Source organism: Aedes aegypti, chromosome 2 (genome assembly GCF_002204515.2).
Source record: "Aedes aegypti strain LVP_AGWG chromosome 2, AaegL5.0 Primary Assembly, whole genome shotgun sequence".
In the NCBI taxonomy this organism is placed as follows: Eukaryota; Metazoa; Arthropoda; class Insecta; order Diptera; family Culicidae; genus Aedes; species Aedes aegypti.
In genome coordinates, this window is record NC_035108.1 from 438,540,753 (window position 1) to 438,553,449 (window position 12,697).

Sequence of the window (12,697 nt, forward strand, 5' to 3'; positions counted from 1 at the left end):
TCGACAATAATACCTTTGTATGCAACGTGTGCAAGTAATACTGCATACATAATTATGTGTGTGGAGATATACATGAAACCTATGATTTATTTTTGGCCGACGCACATAACATTGTGCTCCGCATTGTGGGTGGCTCGAGAGGGTGCTTTAGTGGGTGGCTCAAGTGGGTGGCAACATTATGTTTACGTGCTCAATGAACTTTTATCTTAAGGCGAACTATGATCATAAGTTACATGAGAACTTGTTCAACTAATGTGGAATTTGTTATGGACCAGAAATGAACTATTTAGAAAATTTCCAGAGGGTTGATACCCATATTGTTGAGGTTGTACTGTTAAGCTTGTAGTAAAACAAGGAACCCTGGAAAACATGTTTTAGAATGACCAATCTGAGATCAGCACGTCAGCTGAAACCATAACAAACAGAAACCGTTTTCTGATACAGTTTTCAGGACTTACATACATATAGAGATCGCTGATTCCGTGAAAAGTTGCGTACACATGACCATAACGCTGCTGTTCAAACTATGAAAGCCTGATTTTATTTGTATCCAGCTTTTTAAAAGCGCTAATGACTGCCGCAAACACGCTCAATTTCTGGTAGGGATTAGTCGATTTGACGTTTGGCTTAAACGTCACATCAACTGATCCCTACCCGAAAGCGAGCCTGTTTGCGGAAGCCATTAGCGCTCGTAAAAACCTGGATTCTAGAATGTTTCCAAAACTGGATCCATTTTGTTGCCAAAATCGGGGGTGCCAGAAATGGAGCATGCCAAAAACGGAATCCCACTGTACCAGTTTGAGGCCAAAATCCCTTGAAGCCTTGGAAAGTCAGAAATCTCCGCGGAGAAATAGCTTATTCCCCAAAAGCGCAATTGACTATGAACAGCTTCTAACACGTTCATGCATCACTCTAGCTTCATTTACTCGCGAGCACTACAGATGTGAGTAAACCAGGACTCTGATGCTCACGAGCCTTTTGTTTGTTTTTGCTCCGATTCAACAAACATGTTCGCTACTTCGCTACTATCCATCACTGAAGCCCCTATCTCAATTTGTCAATCAAACATACACTAAATACAAAAAATATCGGTGTTAAATCTGTATGTTGCTATTTTTGGAGATTATCAAGGGAACATGAAGATCACTTCCAGAATTTCTAATACTTTTTAGTAGAGTTTTCTAGAGTTGTTTTTCCAGAGTTTTGTTTGAAGATCTTACAAAAGTACTTTTCGAAACTACTCCACGACACCATATTTTTTCCGCTCCTTTCCGTATTCGACGATAGTAATTTTCAATTTGTTTTCTGCATATCCCAAGGTATATCATATGCCTAGATATTTTCGAAGTTCTATAATCCGGGGTAACATTGATCAGCGGCGTAATATTGATCGGTATGACCGTTCTCGTGAAAAGATTCATCATTTATTGATGGTATATTTATAAAGTATGAATGGTGCCTTTCCTTCTTACATTCATAAGCTAATAAAAACTAAGGAAAATCGCATTTCGTTCATGCGTAAATTTGTCAACTTTTTGAATCAATAATTTTTATCATTATGGTTGACACTACCAAAGATTCATGTCTCACATGAGTTCTACAAATGGTATGTGCATAGAAAATGCGGTGTTTACTAAAAAATACATCGCCGAAAACGATTCCGCCGTCAAATCTCTCATAGGTTTATTCAAATAAGCAACATTAACGAACTACTATTAAGAATGCAGAATTTCCTTAGGAAATTGCCTACCCTTAGGCGTATTCCGCGGTTCGAAGTGATTTTATTTTTGAAATAACTCAAAAAGTAAAAGACTTGTAAGAATTTGGTCTTTATGTTCGGCTTCAGGCCATGATTCAAGTAAGGAACGACATTTTCAATATTACCGATTGTTGTTTACATGGGTGATCAATGTTACCCCATATCAGCGCAATCTAAAAATCACTTAAGTCTTAAGGCATTTATTTAAACTTACTTAACTTTTTTGAAAACCGAAACACAGTATACAGCGGTGGGTGCCAGTACTTGTTTTAAAAGTATAAAACTTGCCACATTTGCATTTTCAAATTAACAATTTGAAAAATATCCCAAAAACTGATCAATGTTACCCCGGATTACGGTATACGACAATTATGAGAACGTTGTTCTTCGCCCACCTCAATGGATTACCTTGTTCCAGAATATGATTTTAAAAGCCACATGGGATATTGTCAATTGATTGGGTTTGGCATGCCTGGAGTAATTATGTACATACAGTCAGTGACACAAGTTAGTAACCAAATGCTGTTTTTCCATACAAAATGCTTAAGTTTTGGGTGCTATATCTTAGCTTTGGGTTGTCCGAATTGGCTGAAATTTGGATGACGAACTACAAATAACTTGAAGTTTTGCCTGTAAAGAAATTATTATATTGCAGTCATTTTCCATAGAGTTTCAGAGGGTTGTTCAAAGACAAAAGTAAGTAACCGAGAGACTTTTTTATTTAATTCGAAAACGGTAGGCTGTGGGTTGTCGGTCTGTTCCACAAAGTTGTTCAATTTCAGAAGTCACACAAATTTGCAGAACACTCCAACTTCCCAAGACTTACCATTTTCGAATTAAATAAAAAAGTCTCTTGGTTACTTACTTTTGTCTTTGAACAACCCTCTGAAACTCTATGAAAAATGACGGCAATATAATAATTCCTTTACAGGCAAAACTTCAAGTTATTTGTAGTTCGTCATCCAAATTTCAGCCGATTCGGATCACCAGAAGCTGAGATACAGCACTACAAACTTGAGCATTTTGTATGGAAAAACAGCATTTGGTTACTAACTTATGTCACTGACTGTAGATTCAGCTTTATTCAAATACACAGAAATGATTGACTATAAGAGTGAAAACTCTCAAGAAGTTCCGTATAGATCACACATACCTTTCGGTAATTATTTAGCAATTTTCACTCGAATTCCGTATCGTCATACATCAACGAATGATTAATTCTTCCACCCTGCTCCAAGGTAATCACCTAACCCACGGCCACCATACAGGCATCCCAAGCCAAACCACAATCAAAGATAATACACCTCAAATTCCACACACCAAATCCCCCCCAACCAACCAAAGCAACGCAACCCGAAGAACGAGACGATACATTTGATGACCGCAATTCGTCATAATATTTTTATCATTTTCCCATCTTCTACGAATTCCGGCCCCGCCGAACTTCATGGGGCCGGGGCAGGCGGCGACGTCGGCATTAATAACTCTCCGGTCCGGGTTCCATAATCTGTTTCCATTTCCTATAGAAGGTACGTCGTCGCGTCGTTGAACACGATCCTTCTGCGTATTATCATCATTATCATCTCTTCGACGTCGATATGGATATGGATGGTTGTTGAGCTGCGGTTCGAGCTTGTATTTGGGGGATTGCGGTGGCGGTCGGTAGGTATTCTGATGGGAAACCGCGCCGGAATAAACTGCTCCTCAAATTGAAGTCAAATGAAGAGAGGCAGACAAAAAAATTGAAACGAGGGAGTAACAACAAATCTCGTAAAAAATGCTTTGTGGAGATTTGATTTTTCTTAGTTCTTCAGTCGTCGTCGTCATCGTTTCACCTTTTTCGGTGGATGGATGGCGATGCCGATGGATATTCCTACCTTCATTTATGGGTCAGAGTGTGGGAGCACTCCGGCCAAGTTGTTTCTTGCGGTGGTCGTTCCCATTGGGAAGAGATTTAATGTTCGACATTCGTGATGAATTATCAACGGTTCGGGCGGGTTGGGCTGCATCTGAGTTTAACGTTTTTAACCGGAAAGCATTAAATCAAGGGCACTGGCTGGTCGAAGATGGTGCAGAGAAGAAGCTGACTCCATGTTTTTGGATGATTACATTGTACCAAAATGATTGTGATACTTTGTTGATTTAGAGATATATTCTTGACGAGTCTGCCTCAATATGTAAAGCGTCGTTTTGTAAAATCTCCTGAGTATTTCCTCAGATTTCCGCCACTAAATTATCCCAAATTCAGGCTTAGAACGTATTCTGCAGAACTCCCATTTGAAATTTGATAACAAACGTTTCATTCGTCTCCTAGAATTCAAATCAGAAAATAGCAAAGAAAACTTTTTTAAATAAAGCTATGTAATCAATGGACGGTCCCATAAACATTCTCGCCTAACCCACTTACATACATCTGCTTTCATCCGGGTGGAAACCAGGAATTACACAACAGAACGTTCCAATCGATCCCGGCCAATGTTCAATCTGTTCCGGTTTTCGGAGTCATCCATAAGCAGCCAGAAAGCTGTTGTCGACGAGAACCGACAGCAGAACAGGATGTCTTCTTTTTCTCTGTGAAGGAAGGAGGGTTGGTATGCAGATTAAGTCGAGCTTGTCCGGAAGAGAGAGAGAGGGAGAACATAGTCTGGAAATAGTGTGTTTTTGGGACGCTGCGGGGTGAGGTATTGAATTATCCGCCTCAACGATTACCGATTATGTACCTTCCGTCCTCGAGCCGTGCCATGCCTTGGACCGTTTTTTTTGTCAGCTGTACCGCCTTCTCAGTTCGCAGTGAACCTTGCCCTAGAAGTAGAAAGTAACAGAAGTATATCAAATTTAAGTATAGTACGGTTACATAGTCTGGGCAGACGGGAGTTTCAAAATCATATCTCGAAATGAACAAGTTTTTATCTCACATATCAACACGAATAAAATGAAGGGTAAATCTCTGAATCCACCACTTCCTTCCAAAAAAGTGGGGTTTGTCACTAAACGTGGTGCGATGGAAGATAGAACGTTTCTCCGCAATGTGCGCTTTCTTCCAAGGGTGATATGGTTAATGTTGATGATTGCATCGAATTGAGTAATCAGTTCAATGCTTTAGACAACTTTTCCGAACATCAAAGTGAAGCAGCCTCTAGCTCAGGCTTTTTGATTCAAGTGAGGAAACAAAGGATGCCGTCAATCGTGGTCAATTGTTCCGAATTTGGAGGATTTAGGCAGGAGATCCATTAGGGGAATCGAGGTCTCCTTCCAAATTGCAAAGAAAGGAGACTGTCGCGTTTTGCCGGAAACTCTTAAAGATCGCGAACTTCTTCTCGAACATATTGAAGAGAAGAAGCACTAATTCTTTACTCATGACGACAAAACTGAAAGTTTGTTCAAAGTCGTCTCAAGTGACTATAAGTGACCCGAAGAGTTCAAAAATGGAATAACTTGGATGGAATTTACTTGGATTTTCTCCAGTTCAAGTAATCATTATGAAAAAGACAATCCAATCTGTCATTTGTCGAAAAGGGCTTTCTCAAGAATATTATTTAGTTCACTTTAACAAAAGTGATCTAAATAACATCGAAGCTTTAGAAAAAGCAAGACTTATGTTCGATGTCCGTGTGACGTGGGAACATTTTCGAAAACCTGGAGGAAATTTCCAGAACCAAATTAATGCCACCAGTGCCAAAAGTGGGGTCATGGTACCAAACGTCACCGTATGGATGCTAAACGCATGATTTGCGGAGGTTCTTCTCACGCTAAGGACGTTTGTCCAGTGAAGGAAGATACCGATAAGTTCATATGCGCCAATTGCGGGGGCAATCATAAGTCCAATTTCTGGACTTGCCCTTCGTGTAGACGAGTCGTCGAGGCTCGTGCTAGGCAGATGAACAATAATATCCGTTACGATAACGGTCGTTTCCGGAATTTCCCTGGTAGAGTATCGAACAATGCTCATTTTTAAGTTAACGATCACTTGATTAGGAATCACACCCTTACCTGATGGGATCATAATCATGCTCATTCACAAACTAATTTTAATCCGTCGGGTAGCCGTTCGAATCTTTTAATTTCGAATGTATCTACCCAAGGAAAATCCTTTGCCGATATCGTAGCAGGTAATTTGAACTCCTCCCCTATTCATTCTATGAGTACCCATTCTAATTGTTTCAATTTAAATGAAAAAAAAAACCCTACCGCCACAGGAAACTTCTACTCCGCCTCTTCGTCTACCGAAAATTCTAACGGAAAATCATCAATTGTACCCACTTCAAGTGATATGTCTGCCTCTGATTTTAATTTTGATGTAAAATGTACTAATCAAATTGTTATTGGATTACGTTTTTCTAATGGATTCAATAAATAATCATTTAAATATTTCAAATTGAAATGCTCGTTCTCTGAATGGTAAAGAGGACGAGCTGTTTAATTTTCTTACAGATAATAACGTGCATATTAGTGTGGGATAAAATTTAAATTCTCGCTCCAGTCCACTTTTTGGATTACATTTAGGTCCCATAACAACTGTGCAAATTTCAGCTCGATCGGAGAAACTATATTTTAGCGCCAGACGTTCAAAGTTTGTATGGGATTTACTATGGGAAAACTTACTTTTGCAAAGAAAAATCGCCAGAGGCCGCCCATTGACCTCTATAAAAATTCTGAACACAGACCTCGATAGGTATTTTTACGATGAAGAATATTGCCGAAGACCACGAAACAATCCGACACTTGTGAAAAAAGCTATTCAATGAAAACCTATTGGCAAGGCGACGTTGATTAACACGTAAAGGACTCAAAAGGGATCCTAACTTTTTTGTTTATCGTAATGATCGACTTGATGGGGCATGTGGGGGAGTTGTAATCATCATTCATATGCGTCATTTGAAACTAAAGTTTTTTGAACTTTAGGTATTTCAGTTGAAACACAGCTTGGTAAATATACTTTCGTAGCTGCCTATTTGCCTTTTCAATGCTTACAGCTTTATTAATTTGCTCCAAACTGACTTACGTAAATTGACTCGCAATAAGTCAAAATTTTTTGTCATTGGTGACTTTAATGCCAAACATCGGTCATGAAATAATTCTCAAAGTAATTCCAACGGCAGAATTTTATTTGATGAGTGCTCTTCAGGATATTTCTCAATTCAATACCCTGATAGCCCTACATGTTTTTCCTCTTCTAGAAATCCATCTACGATTGATTTGGTCTTAACCGACTCTAGTCATCTTCGTAGCCAACTGATTACTCATGCTGATTTTGATTCTGATCATGTCCCTGTTACATTTCAAATATCCCAAGAAGCGATTCTCAATCCTTTTAGCTCCACTTTCAATTATTTTCGAGCCGACTGGAATATTTATGAAACATATATTGACTCTAATCTTGATGTTAACATTTCTCTACAAACTAAACATGATATTGACAATGCTCTTGAAATTTTAACAAATTCCATTGTTGAGGCCAGGAGCATTGCAATTCCAAAATGTGAAGTAAAATTTGAATCCGTGATTATAGACAATGATCTTAAACTCTTGATCCGTCTTAAAAACGTGAGGAGAAGACAATTTCAACGCACTCGCGATCCTGCTATGAAAATTATATGGCAGGATCTGCAGAAAGAAATCAAGAAACGTTTCTCACAGTTCAGAAACAAAAATTTTGAAAATATGATTTCTCAATTGGACCCTGACTCTAAGCCCTTTTGGAAATTATCTAAAATTTTGAAAAAACCTCAGAAGCCAATACCGGCATTGAAAGAGAAAAACAAATTATTACTAACTAATCGCGAAAAAGCTCAAAAACTTGCTATGCAGTTTGAAAGCGCGCACAATTTGAATTTAGGACTTACTAGTCCAATTGAAAATCAAGCAACTCAGGACTTCGAAAATATTCTCAATCAAGAGAACGTTTTCGAAAATTCCTGGGAGACTGATTTGGAAAAAGTGAGAACTATTATTAAAAAAATCAAAAATATGAAAGCTCCTGGCGATGATGGAATTTTCTACATCCTCATCAAGAAACTTCCAGAAAGTAGCTTATCATTTTTAGTTGATTTATTCAACAAATGTTTTCAATTAACATATTTTCCTGACAAATGGAAAAATGCTAAAGTTGTACCAATTTTAAAATCGGACAAAAATCCTGCAGAAGAATCTAGCTATCGTCGAAACAGTTTGCTTTCCTTCTTCAGTAAACTTTTTGAAAAGATCATTTGGAACAGAATGATGGTCCACATCATTGAAAATTCAATTTTTCCCAATGGCATGAAGGCTTCATTGTAAAATTAAGGGGTCTATTTTGTAATTCGTGCGAATTTACGTGACTCGTCTGTAGTCATTGTCGATCAAAGCAAGCATGCATATTTTAGATGTCACCCGTCGACTCCCATAGTAATCCAGTCACATAGGGTGACAACTGTCGATAAACTCGAGTGGTATTTTCTTGTAACACAAAAAGATGTAAGTCTTATGTTACGTATAATAAATAAACAAACAAACAAACAGAGCCAAGTCAAGCGAAATTTTTGGTCGACAGTGACTCCAGTCGAGTCGTTTTTGATCGACTCGACTTATAAAATAGGGCCCTAAGGACTGTTCATTTTATAAAGTGGACACTTTGGACATGCAATATCTTTTTAATTTATCAATGAAATCGAAATCGGTTTTCTGTACATCGTTCGACTAATATTGTACAATGCTGTGGTAATAAAAAAGTTACCAAAATAATATGATTTCACACTAATAAGGCACAACGTTTAGAACGGTCGATTTTTGGAGGTTATCAAAATCAAGGATTATTAAAAATCGGCAGGAAAATTCGACAATTTTTATTTTTTATTTTCAAAAAATGGTTGTACTTAGAAAGCATCATCAATTAGAAGCTTGCTAAAAAATATCAAGTTATTTTTGGAGAAGCAATTTTGCAGATATCATAAAATCATTTTTTATCAATTTTTTTTTAAGAAAAATATCTTAAATTTAAATGGAACTGATATGAGTAGAATTTTAAGGTTTAAAGTACGTCCAGACGGAAGTAATAATATAGTATTTATAATAAAAATAACTTACGCCTTCATAGAGTTGCTGATTTAGTCCCCACGTCATATTTTAAGCACAATAGAAAAACAAATAATTTATTTTCAGAAGACCACTCAAAGCACAATGACAATCATCAAGATTGGGAACACTGCTTGAATTAAATCAAATTTATTTTGCATGTATTATTTTCAGAATGTGTTATTCTGAGACTACCTATCAAAATATTTTGAGAAAAACGCTTACAGTTTGCTCTAGATCGATAAACATGTGTATATAATTTTAAAAGTATGGGATTTTTCAATAAAACGACCATAAAGAGTAAATTTGGTACCCAAGAATGCGGTTAAAAAGATTTTGCTTTTTTTATACATATATAGTTTCTTTAGTAATCTAAACCAGTTTTGAACACGCTTATTACTTTTCTTTTTTGCTGGTAGTAAAAAGATGGTGTATCAGCAAATTTGACCATAAGGAATAGATCACTAAAGTGACTCAGCGTCAGGAACTGATGGAATATTATTGATGTTTTTAAAAGCTCTACCTTAAGTTGAATAGTAAAGGATACCAACATACAATTTGTTCATTAAATTTAGGATTTTTTTCATGCGAAAAATAATGCTTAAACTTGACGAACAGTTTTTCTTAGGAGTTTTTGCAAAAACTATTTAGTTCTTCAACCGAAAGTATTTTGTAAGTTTCTGTATTTTCATAACATTGTAGAATAATAGTTGAACGATACACAGAAAACTGTTTACGATTTCATCAATGAATAAAAAAGATATAGCATAAACAAGGTATCCACTTTATAAAATGAACAGTCCTTAAAAAACTTTAATTTTCCAACATACATTGTTAGAATAATTCAAAGTTATCTGTCAAATCGTACACTTCAGATTATTTATCAGAACTCCAAGTCTGAAACACTTCCTGTAAGAGCTGGTGTTCCTCAAGGTAGCATTCTGGGGCCAATATTATACAATATTTTCACATCTGGCATACCTGAGTCACTTCAAAATCTTTGTTTGCGGATGACACAGGCCTCTCCGCCAAAGGACGAAGTCTGCGTATCATCTGTACTGCCCATACTCGCATAACAGTCCCATTTATATATGAAATCCCATATAATGTTATGTTATGTGAGTATGGGCAGTGTAGTAGATTGCAAAAGAGTAGGATATTTTTTCTTCATACTTGCAAAACTGGAAGATTTCTCCAAATGCTTCTAAAACTAAATATATTCCCACATCAACCAAAAGCTCTTTAGTTGAAACCTTCAAGTAGATATTTTGTCACGATGAGAGGGATTCAAATAAATTGGTCAGATGAAGATAAGTATCTAGGGTTCATGCAAGATAAAAATTTAACTTGCAAAAAATACATTGAGGGCATTCAAGCCAAATGCAATAAATATGTAAAATGTCTCTATCCCCTTATTGATAGAAAATCAAAACTTTGTCAATTTTCAGGCCAGCCATGTTGTATGCTGCACCAATATGGACTAGCTGTTGTAATACCAGGGAGAAAGCTCTGCAGAGAATTCAAAATAAAATTTTGAAAATGATTCTGAAGCTTCCTCCCTGGTATAGTAATAATGAGTTACATAGAATATCCAATGTTGAAACATTTGAACAAATGTCAAATAAAATAATTAATAATTCTAGACAAAAATCGTTACAATCTTCTATTTCCACGATTAATGCGTTATATGTTTAGGTTAAGTAAATTAAAAGTGTTTTTCTTCTCTCTTATAAGCAGGTGAAATCAACTCACCTGTGAAAATTCTGAACTGCTACGGCAAATGAAATGTAATATATTGGTAACAAAATGTTAATAAAAGCTTAATTTAGTTTTACTAAATTAGGATGATGGTGTTTTCTAACACAGAACACCTAGATATAAGAAAGGAATGTAATATTTGGATTGATACTAATAAAAAATTTAAAAAAATAATATCTGTTGATATAAAAAATGAATATGAATCTGAAACATTACCTGATATCAGGATTACTTTAAAATCTTAAGATTGAGAATCAACAGCCTGTCACTCGATTCTGTTCGGGTACCAAAAGCGAACACTACAACTGCGTGTGTGGGTGAGCTGGTTAAAAGACGAATGGCACTCGATTATTTCATTGCTCTTGTCTTATTTCTGCCTCATCCTTTCTTATACGTCTGTAGATATATTCCATTCGACGACGACGACGAGCATCGTAATGATGATGCCAATGGTGATGGTTGAATGGATTTAAGAGTGTGTTATGGAGAGCAATTCAGAATCTGATTTCTGGAGGTCTCTTCTTGGTCCTCTTCTTGGTCGTTGCCCCCTTTTTTTTTGTTCTGTTCCCAAAATGAATGTTTATTTCATTTCCTCGCTCCGGGTCGGGTTTCGCTTCGATTGTGAATGAGGAATCGTCGTGCTCTGTGGGGCCCATCCATCCATCCATTCGTCGATCCCGTCGTCCATCACCCGCGTGTCTTCGGGTACCAATGGGAAAAGCTGAATGATAAAAACCATTCCTGGAAACGGAGATAAAAAAACTCAGAAATGAATTTCTGATGAGATTGATGAAAGGAGAAGTCGTACTTCTAAACTCAATGATACGGATAAGTCGGACCGTTTGCTGCCCGAAAAGGAAATTAGCTTAGTCATTAGGTATAATGTAGAAGAGGATATAACTCGGTTGAAGAATTATCATCCCCTCCCTCCTGGCGTGAACTTTACAAACTTGTTCTTTTCGCTTTTTACCCCGAAACATCTTGCATCCAAATCAGAAATCTAATTTGGAAACCGTCCTTCTTTCTCTTCGCAGGAAATCCTCTCGCAGTCGTCCGAGAAGCTGGAACACCTGATCGCCTCCTCACCTGCCTCGCTAGCTGCGAAAGCGTCCGCCGAGCAGGATGCGATAGCCGCCCTCCAAGCGTTACGCAACAACAACAATCATACAGCAAAGTCAGTTACCTCAGTACTTAGTAAAACGCATCTACAAAACCTGGAAGCGAATTCCGTATCTGTGATCCCGATTGAGAGTATGAAAATAACGTCGTCCTCCAATCAGCAACAGCAGCAGCATCCGTCGATAATCACTCAAACGATACACCTGCATCATCCCCAACAGCAGCAACAGCAGGTGCCTCAACAACAAATTCAGCAACTACCAAAACAGCAACAGCAACAACAGCAACAGCAGCAGCAGCTGATACAGGTCAAGAATCTGACCCAGCTGCAGCAGGAACATCTCGAAACCGCAGCGGTATTAATGGACATTAGTAAAAAAGTGATAATCTCGCCACCAAGTTCGAACCCACAGTCGCCCAGCTTGATTGCCGAGCAGCAACAGCAGAAACAACAGCAATCGCATCAACAGTATCAGCACAGCATCAACAACAACAATCAACCGCAACTACAAAGTATTAAGTCTTCTGTGATAAAGGTAAGTTGGGATTAGCATGGAGTTTCTTTTTTAAAGGTTTTGGCTACGTACATTTTAAGGAAATCCATCAAAACTTCTAATTATTGAAGATTTGTCACCATCATTTTGAATTTTATGTTTTTTCGACCTTCTTTCGATGTTTGTTCTTTCGACCTTTTGTCCTGTTTTTTTTCTTGGATATTCTTATCTAGTTTAATTTTGGATTATAATATGAAAAAATAACAATCTTTATCGTTCTGAGGTACTAAAATCAATTTCGTATGCACAGGCAATTAACATTTTGTATTAGCATTAGCATTGTACGAGATGCACAAATTCTGAAAAGATATACCTAGTCCTAGACCTCCTACCCGTCCGTTACTTGAGACAGAAAATCGGGATTAACTTCTAGCTCTTGGACCAGATTGATCATTCTCAAACAGTTGAAAACTGTTCTAGACACGTTCTTGCGACAGCTGAGCATAGGACAAGTTGA

At 37.3% G+C, this 12,697-nt stretch overlaps 1 protein-coding gene across 2 annotated transcripts in view; it reads left to right on the forward strand.

Moving 5' to 3' along the window:
* Positions 1-12,697, forward strand: part of LOC5568000 (ras-interacting protein RIP3) — an 899,140-nt gene that overhangs the window by 865,598 nt on the left and 20,845 nt on the right. For both annotated transcript variants that reach the window (XM_021847835.1, XM_021847836.1), the window contains exon 4: positions 11,602-12,222. In XM_021847835.1, coding sequence (XP_021703527.1) covers positions 11,602-12,222 — 621 coding nt within the window. The remainder of the gene's footprint in view (positions 1-11,601; positions 12,223-12,697) is intronic.